General features: G+C 31.4%; 3 protein-coding genes across 3 annotated transcripts; all 3 read left to right on the top strand.

Annotated features, from left to right (window-relative positions):
- Positions 1–6,139: 6,139 nt before the first annotated feature.
- On the top strand, positions 6,140–11,673 carry LOC137814961 (glutathione S-transferase DHAR3, chloroplastic-like). Its single transcript, XM_068617938.1, has 6 exons — positions 6,140–6,497; positions 7,352–7,442; positions 7,588–7,731; positions 7,976–8,093; positions 10,684–10,824; positions 11,422–11,673. Exons 1-6 carry the CDS (start codon positions 6,290–6,292, stop codon positions 11,506–11,508), a joined length of 789 nt encoding a protein of 262 aa, XP_068474039.1. The 5' UTR covers positions 6,140–6,289; the 3' UTR covers positions 11,509–11,673.
- A 1,603-nt stretch (positions 11,674–13,276) lies between these two features.
- On the top strand, positions 13,277–14,235 carry LOC137814962 (HMG-Y-related protein A-like). The gene is made up of 2 exons (XM_068617939.1): positions 13,277–13,461; positions 13,579–14,235. The coding sequence occupies exons 1-2, from the start codon at positions 13,408–13,410 to the stop codon at positions 14,062–14,064; spliced, it is 540 nt and encodes a 179-aa protein (XP_068474040.1). The 5' UTR covers positions 13,277–13,407; the 3' UTR covers positions 14,065–14,235.
- Positions 14,236–16,962: 2,727 nt separating this feature from the next.
- On the top strand, positions 16,963–23,501 carry LOC137814959 (THO complex subunit 4D). The gene is made up of 7 exons (XM_068617937.1): positions 16,963–17,310; positions 17,926–18,232; positions 19,061–19,204; positions 19,301–19,369; positions 19,571–19,758; positions 22,162–22,212; positions 23,094–23,501. The coding sequence occupies exons 2-7, from the start codon at positions 17,978–17,980 to the stop codon at positions 23,293–23,295; spliced, it is 909 nt and encodes a 302-aa protein (XP_068474038.1). The 5' UTR covers positions 16,963–17,310; positions 17,926–17,977; the 3' UTR covers positions 23,296–23,501.
- The last annotated feature ends 203 nt before the right edge of the window (positions 23,502–23,704 follow it).

The following is a 23,704-nucleotide window of genomic DNA, read 5'->3' as shown; positions in this document are numbered from 1 at the left end:
TGCACAGAAACATCATACATTATTGGAAAACAAGGGTGAGAGCTTCAACATCTATGAAACCAATTCAACAACACATCCCCAATACCTCTCCATCCAAACTTTGCTGACACAAAAACATCTATGCCCATCCATGGCTATCCTTGCCCCTCACTGCCCCCAAAATTCTTACCTTAATTACTTTTCCTCTTTTCTTTCCCTAAAATGCCCAACATCACCCTGCCTACTCTAATACAAAATACTACATCACATTTTCACAATTAACTTCAAAAGGACAACATTTTAGGACAGTCATCATAATCATGGCAACAAAGATTAAATATTTTTTTTTAATTTGATTTGTACTAGAGATCAATCAGAGATAAAAAAAAATTTCATATATAAGTGTGTATAAAATTTACCTTATAAGTCGGTTTTATAAAATTAATTAAGTTTAAAATTAACTTTTTATGTTATTAGAATTATTTATAGTCTATCATAACAAAAGTTTTGAACTTATAATCCTATTAAATAATTCATAAATAAATAATTTTATGTATGAGTTGACAAATTCAATATCTATTTTATAAGTCGATTTTATGAGATTAAATTAAATTTAAAGTATATTTCTTAATAATTTAGAATTCAACTTTATTTCACTGTTATTTTAAGAGGTATTATTGGGTTAAAAAATAAAAATATATTTAAATTCTCGTTTTTATATCTAATATGAAACTATTGAAGATAGAACCAGAATCCATTTACCTTTATTTTGTAAACAAGTGGGGTTAGAATAAAGGAAAAATCCAATTAATTATCGGAGTTTAGTTCACTGTGGATTTTGTTTGTTTTGTTTTAAGATTAGAGGTTAAAGCATCTTAGAGTTTTACTCTAAACAAACTAGAGGAGTCTATATTATATTTATTTTTTGGCAAATTACCCTTAGATAAATAACTTATTGCATCTTAGAATGGGTATACTTCCTCCTTTGACTGGGAGCATTTCAAAAACGTAAAAAAAAATTGAATAATCAACGACAAAAATAATCACTGATTAAGAAATAGTAATTTAAGTATATATTGTCTGATACTGTAACAATTAGGCTGAATTACTAATTTTTATATTCAATTTTGATTTTTCTCTTTTAAAAAATGATTTGTCTTTAATCTTTCAAGCTTGTGTCAATTTAATTCTCTTAAATTAGCTATCATTTCCCTTAGGATAGTATTTATACATCTACATGAAAAATATAAAAAAAAGAGAGTATATTAATTACTTACATCTTTCATAAAATTAGAGTGCAATTTACTCCTTAAAAATAATTGTGGCATATTTTAGTGTTTGAGTATGAGTTGAGATGAATAATTAATGAATGAGGTGTGAATGGCAAAGAAGAGTTTTGAGTAAGAAGTAAGAAGTGATGATGAATGTTTAAGGTTGATTGAAAGTGAAAGAAGGATATATAATTTGGGATTTTTTGGTCCCAAAAGAAGTAAGAGGTTATGCATATTGAAGCAACTTTACACTGTAAACAAAGGCAAAAATGAATGATGAATGTCCACTTTTTTAGGGCAAGTCATTGCCTATCCCAAACAATCCCCACATGCATGTATTTCCATGTCATTTTCGACATCATGTCCATATAAAGTTTTTGTGTAGGGTTTCAACCCCAATTACATTCACATAATCATTTTACTTTTTTCTTTCTCTACCTACAAAATCTACTATACCACTTATATATTCTATTATATCTCAATATTATCTTCAAATAAAATTATTTTAAACCATAATGTTTCTAAAAACCATACATATATAACTCAAAAAGTTAAAGACAATAAAAGTGAGAAATAAAGATCGATAGGATTGCATTAACAAGTTGATATCGAGATGTTCGTTTTCAAAGCATGACTTTCTTAGAAAACCTTTTTCTAAATACAAGATTTATTTTCAATTATTGTTAAATAGTATTTTTTTTTTCTGTCCACCAATCAGAATCAGACTTCAAATGTTAGAATCAGCAAAATAAATCTTTTAAATTATAATTTATGGGATATGTTAAACGCATATAAACTTTATTGGTTTAAAGAAGGTATGGGGAATTTTAATGAAAGAGATAAGAGGAAAAAGTGACTTGGTTTAGTTCAAATTTTAGGAATATTTTATCATTAATCTAAAAGTTTTAGATAATCTTTTATCTCACTCAAATATCTATTGGAGAATAAATAAAGTCAGGATGAGAGGAATTTTAAGTATTTTAAGAAATCTACACGCAGATTATATGATGGATTACATAAACTAAGAAAATTATTAAATTGAATTTATTTTATAAATTAAAATAATTAATTATTATTGAAAAGACAATTTTATATACAAAAGATGACTGATGTGTAAAGTAATTTCTATTATTAAAAAAAATTTATAAAATAATTTTTAAATTGATATCTAATCATTACTTACCAATATTTTATCTATTAACACTACAAGAAAATTATGAAATAGAAGTCAATTTTAGAAACAAAAAATAATTAGTTGCTATAGTAACTAGATTAGAAACCATTTTAGTGACTAAATAAATTTTTGGTTTCTCAATTAGTTTCTATTATTATTAAATGATTTCTAAATTGGTATCTAATTAGCAACCAATGGTTTTTTTGTTACCAAATTTATAATCTAAATAATTGGTAATTAAAACCTTGGTTGCTAATTAGATACCAATTTAGAAACTATTTAATAATAATATAAACTAATTTAAAAATTATTTTTTTTAGTTTCTAAAATAGACTCTAATTTAGTTACTATTGCAACTAATTATTTTGGTTTCTAAAAATTAGTTTCTATTTCATGATTTTCTTATAATGTAATATTTTAGATTTTAAATTAATCTCTAAAAGTCTAATTGAGATCAATTTAGAATATACAATATTAATAGTTAAAACCTTGGTAGCTAATTTAGATATCAATTTAGAAACTATTTTATAAATTTTTATTAACAATAGAAACCACTTTTAATACAAATGTTTTAATTTTTACAATAGTATCTAATTTAGTTAATCTAATAACTAATTATTTTTTGTCTTTAATTTTAGTTGCTATTTAGCAAATTTCTTGTAATCAGTCCAACAAACTCTCATCAAAATAATAGATTATAAATAATTATGATATTATTTTAAAGACTAAAATTTGAATTTAATTTAATTTTATAAAATAAAATTTACTTTACTTATATATTATAAAACTTATTTATATATTATAAAAATGTCACTATCTAATAAGATCTCCAACATCTCCTTCATCTACTTACGCTGTATTTTGAAATTTTGGCTCATTTTATTTATCAAAGTCTAGTATACAATATGAACGTGAGAAATAAATCTGAATGACAAGGGTTTGGTGAAGTTATAACAAACCCATTTTTATTCCTCTGAAATATAACTATGCTCCATCAAATTTAATCATGAGCCCTTTGTGTCTGCATGTTGGGTCCACTCAATTAAATCTATTTTTAGTGCACCAATTCAAACAATCAACAAAACCCCACACACTAACCAAACACCACATAACATATCTTTCTTAGTATCCCACAAAAATATTTAAGATTTTTTATTTTTAAGAAAAAATATACAAGAGAATTGATAACTTGTTGCTTTATTTTTCGAGTAGGGAAGTCAATAATTTTTTATGTTTGGTTACATGTTCTAGACGTTGTTTTCCCCCAGATTTGTATAACAAGAAAACTACGCCAGCTACAAATTAAAGGAAAAAATAAGCAAATTAATAAATATACAACGAATATTCCAAGAGAAAGTTAAATTAAAAGTGGAAATGTGTAAGTGGTTATTATTAATGGTTGCAAACATTTTATAATACCGTCCAATTAATTATTAATAGACTTGATGATAAGTTTGTCTAACTTTTATAATAATAATAATAGTATTAAAAGTTCTGTGAAAGATGTTTTTTTTATTAATTAATAGCCTAATTTCTAGCATGGAGAATGTATATTGATGTTCTTTTATATGTAAAAGTTAATAACTATCAATTTATCAAAGGGTAACAATGAAATGATGTTCACTATTGATGGAAAAGTAATTTAATAATTCTTTTTAATCTTTCCCTACTTTCAAGTTCACAAAAGTGAAAAAAGGAAGAATATAAAAAGAAAGGTGAATTAAAAATGAGACTCTTCCAATCTGTAAAAGATTATGGAAGATGATAGTTTCCCAACTCCCCCTAACCATATATTTATTAATTATTTTATTTTGAGATTTTATTTATATTTATAATTTATTATCTATATATAATATTTTATTGTTAAAAAGGACTGTAAGGTAGGTGTGAATGATAAAGGTGGGTCTGAAATTATAACTTGCAAAAGTTTATGCATCCAAAGTGAGAAAAGTGTCTTGATTGAAGCTCAATTAGCCACTCTCAAGGTAGATCAAACTTCAAAATCAAAATACAAAACTAAGAACACTAATCTCAATGAACATGGTAAAGTAAAATTAGTTTCAATTTAAAGATAAATTGAATTGAATTGGAATGTCTTATGTATTGAATGTTTTAAATCATTGTATATCAAAATATTTTAAACTTAGGAAATGATATTAATATAATATTACATTACATTTGTATTTGATCATGTTTATTCTAATATATATTATATTTTAATTTTAAAATTTAATCATGCATAACATTAATACTGATATAAAAATTAGGAGTATATTGATTAGATCTATTTGAGAAGAGAATAGTGATATTCCATAGTTCATTGGTTCTTCCTTCTCTGTAATGGGATTTGTTTGGCTGGTATATAATAAGATGATAAGTATAATATTCTTCATGATAGCCTAGCACGTGCTGGGTTTGTAACGTGTAAGCTGGTTTTGTTCAAAATTCAACATGCATTCTTATCATCGATTCGTTATAATGTATACCACGTGACTTAAAAGATTATCATAATCATCATAAATACTTTTTTTCTTTTCTATAAATATATATTGTTGGGGCATTACAACTTTGAAAAAATTCCAACCCAACTCAGTTATTTAAGGACTACTATATCTAATAAGCCCATTCATAAGTTTTTGGGCTTTGTGGTTTCTCTTCTCCCGCTTCAGGCAGATAATTTCTTCTTGCACCTCCATATCTTCTTCCTGCACCTCCACAGAAAACATTAAATGATAACTTTGTCCTTTTTTTCATCTTTTTTGTTATACTCTTCTTCTCTTTTTTCTGGATTTTAAAATTTCAAATTCTAGAATTTGAAATATACTTTTTGAATTTAAAAATATATTTTATATTTTAGAATTTGGAATTTGGAATACATTTTTTTTTCAAACTCTAAAATTCTAGAGTTTGAAATATATTTTCTAGATTCGAATTCTAAACTTTAGAATTTTTTAAAAAAAATATTTTGAATTCTAGAATTTAGAAGGTCTACCGATTATAAATTTGAAAAACCTCTACACCTTTTGCGGAAGGGTAGTTTGGAACTAAAATATTTAAGGAGGTGCAGAAACAAACTATGGTGTTGGAGGAAGAAATTCTCTTTCCGGCGTTTTTCTTTTGAATAGACTCATGGGCCCATTGTTTTGATATACTAACCCAAATAAAAAAAAAAACCTTGATACATTTCTAATTAATTACAATTAAATTAGTAAGTAAATACTGTATTAAATGTTTTGATTTTTATAATGGATTTTGAATTTAGATTAATATAGAAATATAAATATAAATATAAATTAAAAACATTTCAAATGAAACTACTTAACATGACACTATTTTATTCAAGGGAAAGTAAATTCGATTTCATATGGATGTTAGGAGAAGGAAAACTGTAATATACATAAATAAACAAAAAAAAAATCTTACGATAATATATTTTGCGATTTAATGAGATTATTTTTAAAGCATCATTCAATTATTTAAAATTTTCTTTTCAACATCAATTTTTCAAAAACTATTTAATTAAAAATAATTAAGTAAAGTTAATTAGTTTTCTTAATTAACATAAATTAACTTTTCTTATATCGGAGATAAAAATAAATTAAATATTAAAACTTCCATTCACTAAATCCTTATAAATAATTAATGAATTAAAAACTAACTTAAAATATATTATTTAGAATAATTATTATAAAACACAAAATTATCATTTAAAATAATTCATAATTCCATTTTTAACTCTGATTCAACCTTAGAACCATGTTGCTGTAAACGTAGGATAGTGCCACGTAAACATCACCGGAACCAAAACCACAACGCAACATCATCGTCAGCATCACCATTCAGAGGTTCGGAGTAGACGCTGGCAATGTCCACTGCGAGAGTTCAAGTTTCGGCGTGCGCGCTTTCCACTGCCGTCAACCACCTCCGTCTCCGCCCAAACGCCGTTGTTTCCTTCACCAACCATTTCAGGAGGAAGTCTCTGAGGGTGGTGTCAATGTCTTCCGTTCCCCCTTCCCAACCCTTCGAAATCGCCGTTAAAGCTTCCCTCACCACACCCAATAGGCTCGGCGACTGTAATATAATATTTTCACCTTTTTATGCATTTCTTTGTTTCCTTTTGTTTAGTTTTGAACATCTCAGTGGTTTCTTCGATGGAAATTGAAATTACTGTCTCCTTAAGGGAATGGTGATGTGCATGATAGGATTAGAGAAGGAGAAACGTGGGAATGGTGAAGATGAAGGGAAGAAAATTAGGATGTATCTGGACTCAAATTATGTCCACATGCATTCTCAATTTTCACTCATTTTTCTCTTTCTTTTCCACTAACAATAAGGGCTGTTTTGTTGTGGAAATGCTTTCTGTTGTCATGTTTCTACCAAAATTTGCAAAAAAAAATGTAATCTTTAAGGCATTGTTTGGATAAACGTCTCAATAAGTATATGAAAAAGAAGAAAATAAAAATGTAAAGGTAAGTTTTTCATAAAGTTAGTTAATGTACAGTTAAAATCATCTGTTTAGATGCTAAACAAGACAACTTTATGCCTAAGTTAATTTTGATTTATGTTATAGGAGAAAGTTAAATAATTTTACCTTCTTATTTTCTTCTCTTACAACTGCATATTGAGAAATTGACCGAACAGCCTTTCCTGTTCTCATAGTATATGTATGTGTAACTATAGGAGAAGCGATTCGGTGATTTATCGTGTTTTGAGATGTAGGGTGCTAGGGAATGGTTTTTCGAGTATTTGTTTCAATTCCATGATGTAGGTAATGCCAAAAAGAGCCTTCATCCTGGAATTAGAGATAGCTAATTATGCATATATTTTGTACTTAAGAAAGCAAATAATGATTTATTGTTGGTATTTGAGCCTTAAACTTGGCTGGACTAGCGTAGTTCCTATAATCAATTTTGAATTGCCTTTTCAGGTCCTTTTTGCCAAAGGGTATTACTAACACTGGAAGAAAAACACCTGCCTTATGAACCCAAGTTGGTGGATTTCACCAACATACCAGAATGGTATCTTCTAGCGCGCTTCTTGGGCTAAATTTTTTATTCTATTACAGTTGCTATCTTCATAAAACTGAATCACCTGCAGACCACATGTCTGGTTCTCATACTACTTTAGTTGTTTTCTTTCTTACATTTTGTTTTGTTGGTTTAGGTTCCGTACAGTCAATCCTGATGGTAAAGTTCCTGTCATAAAGTTTGATGAGAAGTGGGTTCCGGATTCAGATGTTATTACTCAAACATTGGAAGAGAAGTATCCTAGCCCACCATTGGTGACCCCACCCGAAAAGGCCACAGTGTATGCATTTTGCTTATAGATGTAGTTATTCTTAATTGTACATTTCTTTGAATTGTTAGAAAATGCATTATGAACTCATACATTCGTAAACACAATTTTCTTTGATACTCCATTTTTTATTTACTTGTATTTTTGTTTTCCTTCTACTCCGTGTCAACCTATTATGTTTTTTATGTTTACATGAGTATATTAAAGTTAAATGTACTCCAATTGCCTAATGCATGGATGTGTTTTTTTTCTGTAGGGGGTCAAAGATCTTTTCTACATTTATTGGATTTCTCAAGAGCAAGGATCCCAATGATGGAACAGAACAAGCATTACTAAGTGAACTGAGCTCTTTCAATGATTACATAAAGGAAAATGTATGACATTTTTTCTGCTTTTGTCTCTCTGTTGTTTGTTTGCAATCTTGATCAGGTTTTACGCATAGAAGAAGTAGTATGCATTTTTTCAAACAAACCATTATCCTCTCTTTCATGCTTCCCCTTTGTGAACTAATTTCTTCACTTCAACCCTGATAAGGTTTAAGCTAAATGATGGTAAAGTGTGAAAATTGAATTACCTGCAGTTGGTATACCTATATTTTGAAAGGATATTTCATTTAATTTTTTCTTCTGTGTCTGCATTTAATATGGTAAGAATACGCTTTAGCTTGGGATACATGGTAACCTATGTATGGCAACTTCCCCACTTTCTCTTCTGTCTTTACCTTTTCCTTGTATAACTTGGGTTTAAAAGGGGAACTTGCATAACAAACCCATTCATCCAACTTCAATTTATATTTTATGTTTATTCATGTAAACATTCATCACTGCACTAATGCCTTTTATACTCCAATTATATAAGAGGTTAATACATGTTACAACAAATAAATGGGGATCATGACTTAATTGAGCTGATTATACAAAGCGGGTCAACTAATAAATGCATGCTATATTGTTGATTACTTGGTATAATTGAAAGCTATTCTGTAAACAATTACTTTATGCAAGCAACTTAAATTCCATATTTTTGTCTTCAGCAGGATGAAATTTTATTGTATTTTTGGTTAAAATGGCTGTTTTATAAAAACTATATTAGGCTTACAATTTCTTGACATCAGCTATTCATGAACTGTAATAAGTAACTTTTTAAAATTAATTGCATCGAATAATTGTAAAGCGCCTATATACCGATTAAATGGGTTTGCTTTATTATGTGGAACCTTTGTAGTTCATCTCAAATATTAATTTGGGGTGCTGCTTCATAGTTGCAAATAGAAACTAGATGTTACAAGGATAGCTATATCATTCCTTATGCTATGCAGTTATACTTTTTTCTGCATTATACTGATTAGATGGGTTTGCTTTATTAAGTGGAACTTTTGTAGTTCATCTCAAATATTTACTTGGTGTGCTGCTTCAGAATTAGATATTACAAGGATAGTCATATTATTCTTATGCTATACAGTGTATAGCTTTTTTCTGCATTTTGTCATTGTATTTTTTTTTGGATTAAGATTAGTTGGTTCAGTTATTTTCTCTTCCATTTTAGTTATGCTACCTACATGTATTTAAAACTTACACCCATATGAATATGACATTAAATAAATTTTCCCTCATTTTTTACTTTACTTCCTGTCGCTACATCCCAAAGGAAGGACCATGACTTTAGAAGTGAAAGACCATCTCATTAGAAGTAAAAGTGATTTGGATATGCCGTTGAAATCCTTTGCACAAACTGAGAATGTAACTTACTTCCATTCCATCTGCCCAGATAATGTATATAAGTGAGGGCAACCTTCATTCTGTGAGCTAGCTTTTGGGGTTAAGTCCGAAGCCATATGCTCAGATGGTATTAGAGTGTAAGATACATTTGTTATTGGACCAATTACTATATTATCCATGCACAAAACTCAACAGTGTTTGGTGGGAGAGGGTGAACTAGAAAAAAACCCAAGTCATTAACCAGAGATAGTGTCAATATGATGTATATAAGTGGGAAACATTCCTTACTCTGTGAGGTAGATTTTGCCATTTTGGGGTTGAGTTAACTCCAAATTCTTGTTTTAAGAACATTTGCCTCTGCAGGTGATAAAGTAGAGACTGGCAACAATTTGCAGGCCAAATTTGTGCAAGCTGTAAATCAAGGAAGCCATGTGTGCTACCAATATCAGTCAAAATGGGAAGCAAATTTTTGTTATACATGTCACTAATCCTCGCTGTCTGATAATTAGAAACTCCAGATAACATGTTCATGGAGAGCAATGGGCAAATTGATTTCACATTATTGTGTTCATTCACGTGACGATTATCATTGACCATCTCAGTATTTTTTTCCTCATCTAATTCCAAGAATAGTGGTTTTGACAATGACAGCTGACCCTGAAACACTACTTTGGAATGTATAGTTTCTATCTAATAAAAATTCAATCCATGAGTTGGATGAACTTTTAATGCTTCATTCCAATAATAGTGGAGTGGGCAAATTTAAAAATAAGAGAAAGAGAATGTATTTCGCATAGGGATGTCAATTCAACCCAATGGATATCCATGAAGATTACTGGATCTAGTTATGAAGTTACTAAAAAAAAATTGTCAGTATGGGTATTATACTACCCAGTTCCTACCCTTATACATGTAATATATTTTACAACTATAAGATGGAAATTTTTAAATGCCTGCAATTTCCATGACTTGGACGGGCTTAAGGGAACTAGCCCTTTGATTAAATTAAGGTGCCCGATAACTCCAGTAAATATGTGTCTATTAATGATCCGAGATGGTTATATGTTTACAAGTTGTAGCCAGAAGGATGTGGTGTTTTCTATCCTTCTAGACTCTATGTTGATTTTTTTAAAGGCTTTGAGGAAGGGTTTTTTTGTTATTATCTATAGTTTATTTACACTATTGAAACAAATTGCAGGAAACTTTCTACTTTATTTAATTGACTGTGTCATTTTCCTTTCTGTAGGGCCCTTTCATCAACGGTAATGAGATATCTGCAGCTGACCTATCACTTGGACCAAAGCTATATCATTTGGAGATTGCTCTGGGGCATTATAAGAAATGGACAGTACCTGATTCGCTTACCTCTTTGAAGTCTTATACGAAGGTAAGTTCTAGACAAGCCTATCTACTCAACATCTCCAATACATTTTTTATACTTCAAGGCACTTTTCAAAACTAAAACTGTGTGCATGAAGCTACTTCCCTAGATCCATATGCATGTTGATGATGATTCTCAAGCGTTTATGGTTTTAAATCTGTGGTAATCATGTCCAAAAGATATTCAGCATTATCGATGTCGAAAAGGTCTGGAAATGCTTATTAACAAGAAGAAAGACCTGTGCTCTGAAATTCTTCAGAACATAAAACTTGAATCATTTCATTAAAGAAGCAGAAGAATCATCTGCTTCTGAATACCTTGAATGTTTACTAATGACTGTTCCAGTTTCATTCACCAATTGTCACCCAACTTGGAGTATTATATTAATGCGAAAACCCCTTTGGCTAATTTTGCTGATGTATATATGTTACATCCTAGAGTTAGTTTCTGAATGAAGTTAACTAACTGATTGCCTGTCAGATAGTTGAGCCATGGTGAATTAGAATTCTTTGTTTGAGTTTGTCATGCGTGTAGCTAATAATGCTTGGAAAACTCTTTTGTGGAAGTTGGTGTTTGCTATAGCTAATAATGGTGAAAATGCAGGCCATTTTCTTGAGGGAATCGTTCATTAAAACAAGTGCACAACCACAGGATGTCATTGAAGGTTGGCGTCCTAAAGTAGAAGGCTAATAATATCCACTGCTCACACTATCATTTTCATTACACTCTCCCGACTATACCTCCGAGGAATAGCAATGTATCAAGAATTCAAAGACCTATATCGTTTTGTATTATAAATCTTACTCATTCACTATGGATTATGGAATAAATATTTATTAATAATTGTTGTCCTCAGATTGTAACATGTTTGATGATGAAAATAGTTGCATTCCCTAAAATAAATTATAATTACAGGGCTTCTTAATTAAAATATGCATCTCATGTCTCATTTGCAACAATAAGAGTGTCTTTAAGAAGTTTTTAATCTTTATATCTTCTTTCACTGCATCATTTTTCATTTTTTAAATTCAATATTGATATATTTTGGACTTGTCTACAAATGTTCATAATTTATTACAAATTTTAAATATAACGGATATCTTTAAATAAATATAAATTTAGATATAATATAATTTATACATTTTAACATATTTATATATTGAGGAGTTAGTTATATAAAATAAATATTTATCCTCTGTACTGTATAAGCTAAAATACCAGTTAATTAAAACTTCTGCTCCTTAAGATCCTGTAAAATATAATGTAGGTTTTCTTGATATATTCAGTGAGATTTAGGTTGGATGAGGTGAATATAAGGAATCATTAAAATATTGAATTGCATTATTTATATATTCTTCTATAGTAATAATGTTAAACATATTGAGTATTGCATTATTTATATATTCTTCTAGTAATAATGTTAAACTTATTGAGTGTATTGCATTATTTATTATTTATATATTCTTCTATAGTAATAATGTTAAACATATTGAGTGTGAAAAAAAAATGAAAGCAGTCTCAAAAAAAAAGCGAAAGATGAAAGCAAACTTCAGACTTCTCATGAGTAATTTGTCTCTTATGCATTGCTTTCAATTTTGGTAACCTTTTAATTTTATGCTTTCAAAAAAAAATTGTCTTTATTTGATTATTTTAGGGATTTTAAAATTTATTGGTTATTAGTTCATATTTTATTATTATTAAATTATTTATCGTTATAGCTTCTAGTAATTTTTTTTATGCAATTACATTCAATCAATTTCTATAATTTTTTTGTCATATATTTTATTTTCTTCCATTAGTTTCTATGAAATTTGTGTTGTAATGCTAATATTGACAGGGTTTAGTTCTTACTTTCCTTTCTTTGTTGTTGTAGTTTATGACTTCCCACTTAAGAACTCAATATTTTTGTGTTTCTTTTTAACGCTTATTCGTTTGGGTAACTCTGATTTTTGTTGATATAGAATAATGAAATTTAACTGTTTTAGTTTTAGTTTTATTGAAACCAAGTTTATAAATCAACTTACAATTTAAAGAGAGAGAGAATGTGTTATAATAAAAGGTTAAAATCATAAATTTGGTATTTTAGAAATTGTATATTATAAAAAATAGTAAAAAGATAGTGTAAAAAAAGTTTGTTGAAAAAGAGGAGGTAATTATTTGTTTGCGAACGTGGTTAATGTTGAAAGTGATTGGACAATGAAAGAAGAAACAGCGTATCTGATGGAGAGGAGAAAGCCTTTGCGGGGCCCACCTCGCTGCAATCAACGTCATCCCCAACCACATCTTCTACATTAATCCATTCAAAAATAAAAACCAGGGCCACGTCATCGATCCGTCCTCTCCTCAGATCAAGATCCAACCATCCGATTGCCTCTGCTTCCGCTATTCTCAGCCGTCCCTTTTTGGTTTTTGGTTTTTTATTATTTATTATATTTATTATCTCCCTTCAAATCAGATCCTTGTTCAGGAACAAGACAGTGGTGTGTGAAAACTGTGAAAGCTTAAACTTGAGTTGGACAAGGTAGTGTTGGAATCCGAGGTTCCAAACCCTCAACTCAATCAAACAAACAAACTCAGCAACTAACTTTAATGGCAACTGGAGACTTCATTAATAAATCCCTTTCACTTCCTCCATACCCCGAGGTAACTGCATTCTAACCTATCATTAATCCCTTTCTCTTTCTGCTCATAATTTCATGCAAATTTCACATATTTTCTATACAAAACATGTTTTAGGATGTTCCAATTTTATTATTTCAGATGATTTTGGAGGCGATTGAGGCACTGAATGAAGGGAATGGCTCCAATAAAACGTCAATTTCCAAGTACATAGAATCTAAGTACGGTGTACTGCCTCCGGGCCACAAGGTACTGCTCAATGTGCACCTTGCAAAATTGAGGGACACTGGGTTGCTGGACTTTTGGAAGAATAACTACACCAAGCGTAACCCAAACGCGCCGCCGCGGCGTGGCCGTGGCAGGCCGCCCAAGCCCAAGGAGTTTCTGCCTCCGGGCACTGTCTTGTCACCGCCCAGGCCCAGGGGCCGTCCCCCAAAAGGCCCAAGGGACACGCCAAGGCCACCCAAAGCCTCGGCTGGGAGTGGCAGACCCAGAGGCCGGCCTAGGAAGATGGCCCGGCCCGCTGGAGGTTTTGGCGAAGCATCGGCTTCCCCGTTGAAGCCCAGCGGAAAGCCCAGGGGAAGGCCTCCGAAAGTGAAGCCCGAATTGGTAGAAAATATTGCTTAGTAGTAATATTAAAGCCCGCAAGGCTTGCATGGATAGGAATGTGATGTTTCTGCAAAAGTGAAACTAAATAACTGTTGTGTGTTGACTAGAGTGTTTTGTGTGTATAATTGTGTAGTTGGTGAGACTTTGTTGTAAGTACATTTGCTTTTATTACATTTCTATCTTACCACACCTCCTACTTTTTTTCCTCCCATTTTCCTTGCTGCTTTATTTGATTCATGAGCACAATAGATAAAATAAATAGAGTGAGAAGAAGGGGAAAAATAAAAACATGAGATGATTGTTGAGTAATTCGATAAAAAATAGGTGAGGTAAGTATTTTTTCTATCTCTTAATTATTAAAATGTGTAAATAAAATAAAAATTATCAACTGCTTAATTATTTTGGGTACTAGGTTCACAGTCATAAAGATACATATATTACAATAGTTTTTCTCGCAATTTACCCACTTTTATATATCTCATATTCTATCAATCTTATACATAATTTTGTAGTTATTAAAAATATTAATTTTTTTTACAAGTAAACATTTTAGAAGGATTCTCATGTGTGTAATTAATGCAATACTCATAAGTTAGTTGTTGTGAAACTAGTTACTTTTAAATTTGTTTATAAAAATTTAAACTTGTAAAATTATTTTGAATATTTTCACGTGGTGGATAAAGGATTCAAGAGTAATGTCTGATTTTTTTGACAACGGATATAGTTGAATCTACCTCTGCTAATATTTTCTTAGAAGAAGTCATTTTGGTCTTTAAGTTTTAGACTCAAAATATGAATAAAAAGATAAATAATTAAGTGAAGATGGTGAATTAATTCAAATCTCCAAAAGATCGGAATGTCCTCTTAAAGTTAGAGAAAAATTCAATAAAATGACCTTCAAAACAGGTCAATCCAAGAAAAAATAATGGTAGCATCAATGTCATAGGATTTTACTATCAATTCTTAAAGAACAAGGGTTAATCTAATTACATTTGTGGGATTCAAGGGTGTTGGGAAATAAGTTGGCTACTAAGGCTAACTTGGAAAAACGTGGGATCACGGCGGTAAGTTCTATGTGTAGTCTTTGCGGGGTGGAGGAGGAATCTCACACTCGTTTGTTCTTTGAGTGTAGTTTTGCGTGGCGAGTGTGGAACCTTTGTTGTACTTGGTTGGGCATGCAAAGTGTGTTTCATAATGTTCCACTGCTAAATTTCTCTCAGTTTAGGTTGAGCAACGTGTCTGTTTCAGTAAATGAGGTTTGGGAAGTGATTTGGATCACGGTCGTCAACGAAATCTGAAAACATAGAAACAGAGTAATATTTAGAGGGGGTGTAATAGATGTATTGGAAGTATTCGCTTTGGTGCAACTAAAGGCATGGACTTGAGTTACTTCCAAGTCGCAGGATGCAATCTTTTCCTTCTCTGATTGGTTGTTGATCCTTTGGCCTGTATGGAGATGATGTTTTGATGGTTTGTTTGGGTATAAGAGTGAGGGTTGTAGGTGGTTCTTTTCGGATTTTTTTAAGTTTTTAGGAGTTGGCGGGGTGTGTGTTGTGGAAAAGGTTAAAGGTCGTGTGTTTTATATAAGGGTTGGGTCACCTCTAAAGTGACTCACATTTATTCATTGTTTATTGCTGATAAAAAAAACATTTGTGAGATTCAATCGTCATCTTAGTTGTTTATATATGGAAGCTACCTATAAAGAATATTATTTTGTTTGTCTTCTTGTCTTTATTTTATTTTTTTCCTTTTTTGGTTTGAACTCCAGGTATTTTGTTTTTGGTTTTTCACAAGGATTTAGTTTAGTCTTCATGTTTTTGTTTTATCTTATTTTTCATGTAATGAGAGTGTTGTCTAATACGAGATTTAAAAAAAATATATTTTTATTTATTCATGAGAGTAATTTAAGTTTAAAACTACTTCCAATGTTAATAAAATTCTAATAAATAAGTATTATAGATTAAAATTTTTAAGAGTTAATTCTTAACATTGATTTCATTTAGGTGTTGTTTATGTTCTCAAACGAGGTTGAGACCTAGATAACTATTAACTGCTCATCTCCTCCCATTTTTTTCACCTCTCATATTTCCAATCAATCATGAAAAATTATTCAAGTTAATCATAGTCACAAAATAAATCAATGAAAAAAACTAATTTTAAAAATAAAAAACAATCAATCATTATATTAATTAAATTAAATATTATTTTTAAAATAACAGATAATCAATTATCAAATTAACTAAATTAAATAATATTTTAAAAATAAAATAAATTATTAATATAAGATAGTTTCTATTATTAATAAATAATTTATAAATCAGTATCTAATTAATTACCAAAATTTTGGCTATCAACTTTAGAAAATAACTTTTGATAACTAAAATTTTCGTATTTAATTAGATATAGTATAAAAATAATTAAAATTATTTTATATACTAATAAATTATTTTATTTTATAACATAATATTTAATTTAGTTAATATAATAATTAATTTTTTATTTTAAAATTAGTCTTTATTTAATATTTTTTAATAAATAAAAGACTTAAAAATCAAATTTGTAATCAATAAAAGCAAAAAAATTACAATATGCTGTTAAAAAAATACCACTATCAAATTAAAAATTTCAATCAATCATAAAATCTTGTTATAAATTTTTTTGTCCTTTTTTATTAACGATACCAATTGACTAATATAAATATCCATAAACTACGATTTTTTATAGTTAAAAAGAAATATAGTATATAATAGATAATATATAATAGATATGGGACAATTATTAGAATCTTCATAATAAATTATATTCCTTATTTAAGAAATATAGGACGAAACACTAGAATGAATTCTTTGGTCATAAATTATTATGATGGTGATAAATATATATTATCACCCTTATATCAATTCCAATATTCGAAGTGGAATTGTTGTGACCGGTGTTTGTTCTGCTTTATCGTAGGACGCGGAACGAAGGAAAGTCAAAAGACTGAAAAGCCCCCGAGAGCATTTTAAAATGACCCAAACGGTACGTTTCCTTCCGAGAAGCTCTAAACCCAAAAGATCTCTTACGCTGAAACCCTAAAACCCCATTTTCTCCCACACATGTTTGGATCTTTCCTAACCTTTTACATCCAAACCCTAATTTTTACCCCCGCTTATATTATTTATCGATCTTTCGTCCCCCCAAAACACTCAATCGCATTCTCTCCCTCTTTCCTCTGATTATCGCTTCACAACTCTTCACCCGCGTTTCTCTTATCATCTGCAGGTAATTCTATTTTTTGTTGTAGTTTTTTTTTTTTAATTGGGACGTTTTTTGTTTTGTGTGATTGTTTTTCTTTTAGATGGTTTGATAAATTATGATAGACAGTGTTTTCTTTAACTAGATCTTTCCACTTTTTCGTTTTTCGCATATTTTTAAAGGGTAGGCTTCCCGGAAAATCTCGGATTTTAAATTTGGGGTCGGATTCATACTACAAAGATATATTGTTTAAGGAGACAATTGTTGGAGTTTACCCTTGATTGCAACGCGTGTATAAAAATTTCAGGGGATTTGTTTCGGATCTGCTACTGAGAGATTTTGGTTTTGAAATCTTTAGTTATTTTGGTGTGTTTAGCTGGGATTGGTTATTCAGTTCTGGGTTTTGCATGTTTAATTAGTATTAAAGTAATAAAAATACAGTTTTGGGCAATTTATATAGTATTTGGATATCTACGTGGTTCGATTTTGTTTATACGGTTTTGGGATTTTTTTACAGTTTTGTTTTATGGGTTTTAACATCGACTGTCTTTGCTCTGGTGTTCTTTATTGTTTAATATCTGCGTGGTTCGATTTTATTATGTCTGGGTTGTGTAAGTATAACCTATTTCTTTGTTTTTGCAGGCCTATATCATTACTAAAATTTTGTGAAGTGTCTGTGTTAAGTTGTTGTATAATGGCTTCTTCCTTGGATATGTCACTTGATGATAGAATAAAGAACAGGAGTAACAGAGGAGGTAGAGGTAGAGGAGGACGTGGCAGAGCCCAGCCTGGCCGTGGTCCAAGCGGGGCTCTTAATGGTGGAAGAATGGCTGGTGCTGTTAATAGCAGAAGAATGACTGGTGCTGGTAATGGTGGAAGAACATCTGGTGCTGTTCGTAGAGGTCCTCTTATGGTTAACACTCGGCCATCATCATATGCTATTGCCAAGGCAAGCTCAAAATCGTGGATGCTTATACATGTGCTTGAGAATCTGATATGCTAAAAAAATACCCAATTATGAGACGTTCAGCATTATAGAAAGTCAAAAGCAAGTGGAATTCCGCTTCTTTAGTAGTTGTTCCATGGAGAAGCCCATGCTCGATCATTTTGCATCATCAATGCCTTTGTCATAGTTCCATAATGTCTCAATTAATATGAACATAAGAGTTGTTTGCTTTTGTTTTGGGGGGCTTTGCTACAGATCTCTGATGTGTGCAGGAGTTCTTTGGTGATTCCTGACATATTATGTGAAGGAGCTTCATTAGGTGAATTTCAAAATGGAGCTCTTACAAGTAGCACAAAAATCTTATAAGTATAAGTGGGGTTAAATTCTCTAAACCATCATAATCCATTTCATTTACATGAGATGACTTTAAGTGTTTGGCTGGTTTTGTGTGGACTGGTGTTTTATTGGATCCTCTTGCTAAGTTGGGTTCTACAGTGCAAGAATTCAGTACACTTCCCTAATTCATGGTATTGCAAAGGAGCTTTTCGCTTAGAACCAGAACTGGAGCTCCCACTATTAGCATAGCACCGGTTTATATGCAGTGGGTTGAATTCTTACTCCCATTTACCATCTTTCACCTAGAACATTGATGTTTGAGTACGAGTTCTCTTGAATATATATTGCCATGGTCAGATCAACTTCGTTAGTATCGTGTTTTGTTTTTTTATGGGGATTTTCCTGCTCTGACTAATCTTGAAGAATAGTGATTTTTTCTGGTCATAATCTGATGTGTTCTTTTACCACTTGGGAACTGTTCTGTTCTTTGGCCAGTCTATTCGCAGAACGAGGCCCTTTCCATGGCAGCATGATTTGTTTGAAGATAGCTTAAGAGCTGCAGGGATTCAAGGAGTAGAAGTTGGCACCAAATTGTATGTTTCCAACTTGGACCATGGAGTGACCAATGAAGACATAAGGGTACATACTATGCTGTATCATCATATGATTCTTTCTTAGTCGCTGTTTCTACCCAATCTGTGTGGAAGTTCTCTTGAAACTTGATTTGCAACTCAGGAACTTTTCTCTGAGCTTGGAGAGTTGAAGCGTTATGCTGTTCATTACGACAAAAATGGACATCCAAGTGTAAGTATTTGGTTTTGTTTTATAAAATCAGTTGCCATTTTATTTTAGCTTAAAGTTGGTGAATTTTTTTCTGGGGAGGGTGTTACGGGCGACACCCAAAAGTATAATTGAATTTATTCCTCATTTTAACAAGTTCCAGAAAATAGTATATTGCTTATCAGATTTTTTGTTAACTATTTGATATCTTTAACTATGTAACAGGGTTCGGCTGAAGTTGTTTATACTAGAAGAAGTGATGCATTTGCTGCTCTTAAACGATATAATAATGTGCTTTTGGATGGCAAGCCCATGAAGATTGAGATTGTTGGTTCCAATGGGGAATTGCCTATAAGTGCTCGGGTGAATGTCACTGGGGTGAATGGACGTAGGAAGAGGACTGTTGTAATGACGTAAGTTACCTTTGTAGCATTTTGGACTGTATTTTGGTTTTCTTTTATCTCGGCTTCTCTGTATAACTTTTCTTTTATCTTATTATGAAGATATAAAAAAATTGGTCCAAACACTATCTCGATCAATTATTGAAGCTATAGTGTATCATCGATGTCTGTTAATCTCCCTGAAATTGCATGTGTCTTATGTTTATTTCAAATTCTGAAAATATGGTGTCAATTCTGCATGATCAATACATGCAACAACTGACCTTTTTGTTCTTTATTGTTATGGTTAGAAGTGGGTGCAGATTTGATAGACAACCCGGACACTTCCCACTCCCCCTATTTCTGTAGGCAACATGCCTTATTTTTTCTAGTATCTCATCTGCCCAATGAAACTAAGACCCTCATTGACAGACATCTAACTAACCTTTAATGGTAATTATCATCACTCCTCATCAAAGTTATCAAAATTTGTGAGTCAACTTCTACGAGTTTACATTCCCACACCCTTGAACCTAGTTAACTCACGTGTAAACTTGTGCTAGCTCAATTGGACATTAGGAAAAAACCCAAAATCTTGGTTCACTGGTTCTCTGTTGTAGGGTTCTGTCTGTTTTGGGTATCGATGTTGGGTTCTCCTATTGCACCAACAGATCTCCCTTGGTATCTTCTCCGCTCCACTCTCTGCTCTGTTTGTGTATCTGATTCTCCACCACACTTCGGCAACTCTCAACTCCCAATTCTTTTCTCTTTCTAGTTTCAAACATCAGACCGGTGACAAAAGCCAAAAGTAGAGTCAAGTCATATTAGGGTTTTAGCTTTTTTATTTTTACTCCTCTTGCTATGTTGGACAATTGGGTTTTCATTTAACTCCAACAACTTTTTTGTGTAAAGCATAATATATGATATAATCTAGAGTAATGAATGATATTAGAAAAATATAAAAATATTTAAAAATATATATAATATGATAAACTAATAATAATAATATTACAGTAAAGAAATATAAAAAGTTATTTATTGCATCACATAAGAAATTTTTTATTTTATTTTTAGGTATTTTAATATTTTTATGTGAAGAAAACTCTTCTGATTTCATATTTGAGTTTACGAAGGTAAAAAAGTTATTTATTGCATCATAAAAATTATTTTTTATTTATAGGTATTTTAATATCTTTTTGTGTAAAAACTCTTTATGATTTTAGACTTGAGTTTACGAAGGCTCAATGAGTTTGCATAAACTCTCGATAACCTTGCTCCTTATTATAGTTTCATGTAGTTCTCGAGGTGAATTGTTTGTGTCTGTTTAAATAAAATTCCATCTGGCATTCCAATAACAGCTTCCACTCCTTCCAATACAGAGACAGACATGTCAATGCTCCTTCTCTTCTTCTGTGCTCTTTGAGTAGGTATTTTTGGTGATGAAACAACATAAATACTTTGTAAGTATAATACATTATACTGGGATCCTATCGCTCCTTCTTAATCTGCAGTGCTGACATGGTTTCAGCTGTTGATTATCAAGTACCTCCAACTTATGGTACTTGTGTGGTGGTTTGATTAAACTAGCCAAACCCCCTCCATTTCTTTCCATCAATTCAATCCCTGGCACTGCTCTCATGTCATTGGGATTTTCTTAATTTTTGCTTACTCTTCGCAATCCAAATGGACTTGTCTCTTACATCTGCCACTGTGATTCTTATGTCAACAACTTCATTTTTGCCTTTTCTATCTGATTCTTTGTAAAAAAATTGTGTTACTCGCAATTCCAGTAGCTCTCTTGAATTTGTTTTTTTTTTACCTTTGAACTCTTGTTCTGTTCTCCCCATCTTCGTTCATGTTTTTTTCACATTTCATATATCCACACTGATTGATCAAGATCATGCTTTGGTTGGAATGTTGTGACCTGAATCTCCCCACATAATCACGTGTGGTTTTGTGATTTTCAAATGTGAATCGACAACTAAGATAAACCCATCGTTTCAAAATCAGAGCCACGATACCAGTTGATTAAAAAGGTGTAGTATAAGAGTGTTGAATTTTAATTGAATCCTAAATCTTAACTGCTGTGTGCCAATCTGGTTGCTGCCTTGTTCTGGAGTTGTGACATAAAGATAGAAAATGAATGATTTCCTTTGATTATAGTCCAGGACTGTCCCTACTCTTGATTCGGCTAACCCTTTCTCCAATGATAAGTTGGTTTTTTTCTCAACTTCCCCTCTACGGGTATTTTCTTTACATCTACTATATCACTCAACCATGTAACCTAACTGTATAGCTGATAATGCACCGGACAAACTAGTAATGGATATTTTATCAGTTTTAAGTTTCTGCTAAAATCCCTTGTGTCTTTTTGAATACTGTATGTGCTACTTCACACTGTTGGCTGATGTTGAGGGTTTTGGCTGTGTTGTGCAGGCCTAGAGGTGGACAAGCTGGAGTTCCTGCTATTCGTAATCGTGGTGCTGGGTAAGACTTAGAATTTTTTTGGCGAAATCTCTTAGCAATTATTGTCTTACTGAAATTTATATATTGGACTTTTGTCAAGTGTTTGTATTCCCTAGCGCAAGATAGCATATTAGTATGAAGATTTTGGTCATTTATGTTTTGCTTTAGCTTAAGGTTCTCTTTTGATCTATTATGTACAAGAGGTTTTTTGTTGGTTTCTTTATGTTTAGCTATGATTTGGAGAGTTCCCTCCCTACAATTTTCAGAGTCCAGTTGATGTAAACATGTGAACAATCATTTTCGATATAATGCTTTCGGTGGAATGAAAATACAATACTTGCAGGAGGAAAAGAAATTGTAGCTATTGTCCTTTTGAAAAATCACAGGCCATAATCGTTTATGGTTCGAAAAATGCAAAATGACATGCAAAATAAATTATTTTAATAGTTAATATATGCATGGTGCGATCGAATTGGGCACATTTTTTCTACTGTCACTGCGTTGAGAAAATTTTCATATGGCATTGGCAGATATAGGCTGTCCTTTCCTCTGTTCAGGCTATTATCAAAACGTCATTAGGTAATGCTGTCGCACTAAATTGGTGTCCAACCTTGTACTCTTTGTAAGGTTTGTAGGTTTGGTTTGAACTCGGGGAAGATGCGTTGGTGTAACCTATTTTCTTGTTATGGTGCGATGTTGGTTAAGTTTTGCTTCCTGTGTACTATTTACTTGCAAGATATCTGTACAGTCATTTCATTTGCTATTGTACTTCTGTTATTATTCAGGTATAAGTATGGTTTTGTATTGTTATTCTGTAGTCCTGAAGTAAGCAAATATATTTTCATTTCATAGGAAGTTATTATATCCATGATTTGCTGTTCATACTTTAATTTTTTATACAGTTGGGGAAGGCGTGGTGGCACAAGGAGTGGCAATGGTCAGGGTCGTGGTGGCGGAGGTCGTGGTCGCGGCAATGCTCGTGGTGGTAACACTGGTAGAGGTGGAGGTCGAGGCCGAGGTAGAAAGGACACTGTTGAGAAGTCCGCAGAGGAACTTGACAAAGAACTGGATACCTATCATGCTGAGGCCATGAACATCTCTTGATCTCGGAAGCCTCAGCCTATTTTGTATTAAGATCTGTTTCCCTGTACAAAAGCTCATTTCGTTGGTGTCACTTTGAATCTCTTACTGTTCGGTGCTTTTAAAACATGCCATCTTATTTGACCTCATTTAAGTCTTGTTAGAGGCCGAATGATCGACCAAGGGATTTTGAAGTTCAGTTATAGATTATAGTTTTTATTTGCGTATAATTATTTTATATTATTGCAGCTGCAAATTTCAATTGTCTTCACTGTCTTGAAATTTTACTTCTTTCTAGTTGATGCAATAAGTAGTAATGCGTTGAGTCCGTATCGTAAAAATTAGCAATCATGCGCATGAATAAATCGATTTTGCTTTAACAAGTTATAGAATATTATATAGTTTAATTTTTATAAAACTTATCGTAGATGTT

This window comes from Phaseolus vulgaris, chromosome 1 (assembly GCF_000499845.2).
Source record: "Phaseolus vulgaris cultivar G19833 chromosome 1, P. vulgaris v2.0, whole genome shotgun sequence".
Lineage (NCBI taxonomy): Eukaryota > Viridiplantae > Streptophyta > Magnoliopsida > Fabales > Fabaceae > Phaseolus > Phaseolus vulgaris.
The sequence above is the reverse complement of the archived record's forward strand: the minus strand, read 5'-3'. Positions and strand labels throughout refer to the sequence as shown.

Coding starts and splice junctions, on each gene's coding strand:
- LOC137814961 (XM_068617938.1), top strand. CDS start 6,290: ATGTCCACTGCGAGAGTTCAAGTTTCGGCGTGCGCGCTTTCCACTGCC. Junction 7,732..7,975: donor CCACCCGAAAAGGCCACAGT/GTATGCATTTTG, acceptor TTTTTTCTGTAG/GGGGTCAAAGATCTTTTCTA. Junction 10,825..11,421: donor CTTTGAAGTCTTATACGAAG/GTAAGTTCTAGA, acceptor GTGAAAATGCAG/GCCATTTTCTTGAGGGAATC.
- LOC137814962 (XM_068617939.1), top strand. CDS start 13,408: ATGGCAACTGGAGACTTCATTAATAAATCCCTTTCACTTCCTCCATAC. Junction 13,462..13,578: donor CACTTCCTCCATACCCCGAG/GTAACTGCATTC, acceptor TTATTATTTCAG/ATGATTTTGGAGGCGATTGA.
- LOC137814959 (XM_068617937.1), top strand. CDS start 17,978: ATGGCTTCTTCCTTGGATATGTCACTTGATGATAGAATAAAGAACAGG. Junction 18,233..19,060: donor CATCATATGCTATTGCCAAG/GCAAGCTCAAAA, acceptor TTCTTTGGCCAG/TCTATTCGCAGAACGAGGCC. Junction 19,370..19,570: donor ACAAAAATGGACATCCAAGT/GTAAGTATTTGG, acceptor ACTATGTAACAG/GGTTCGGCTGAAGTTGTTTA.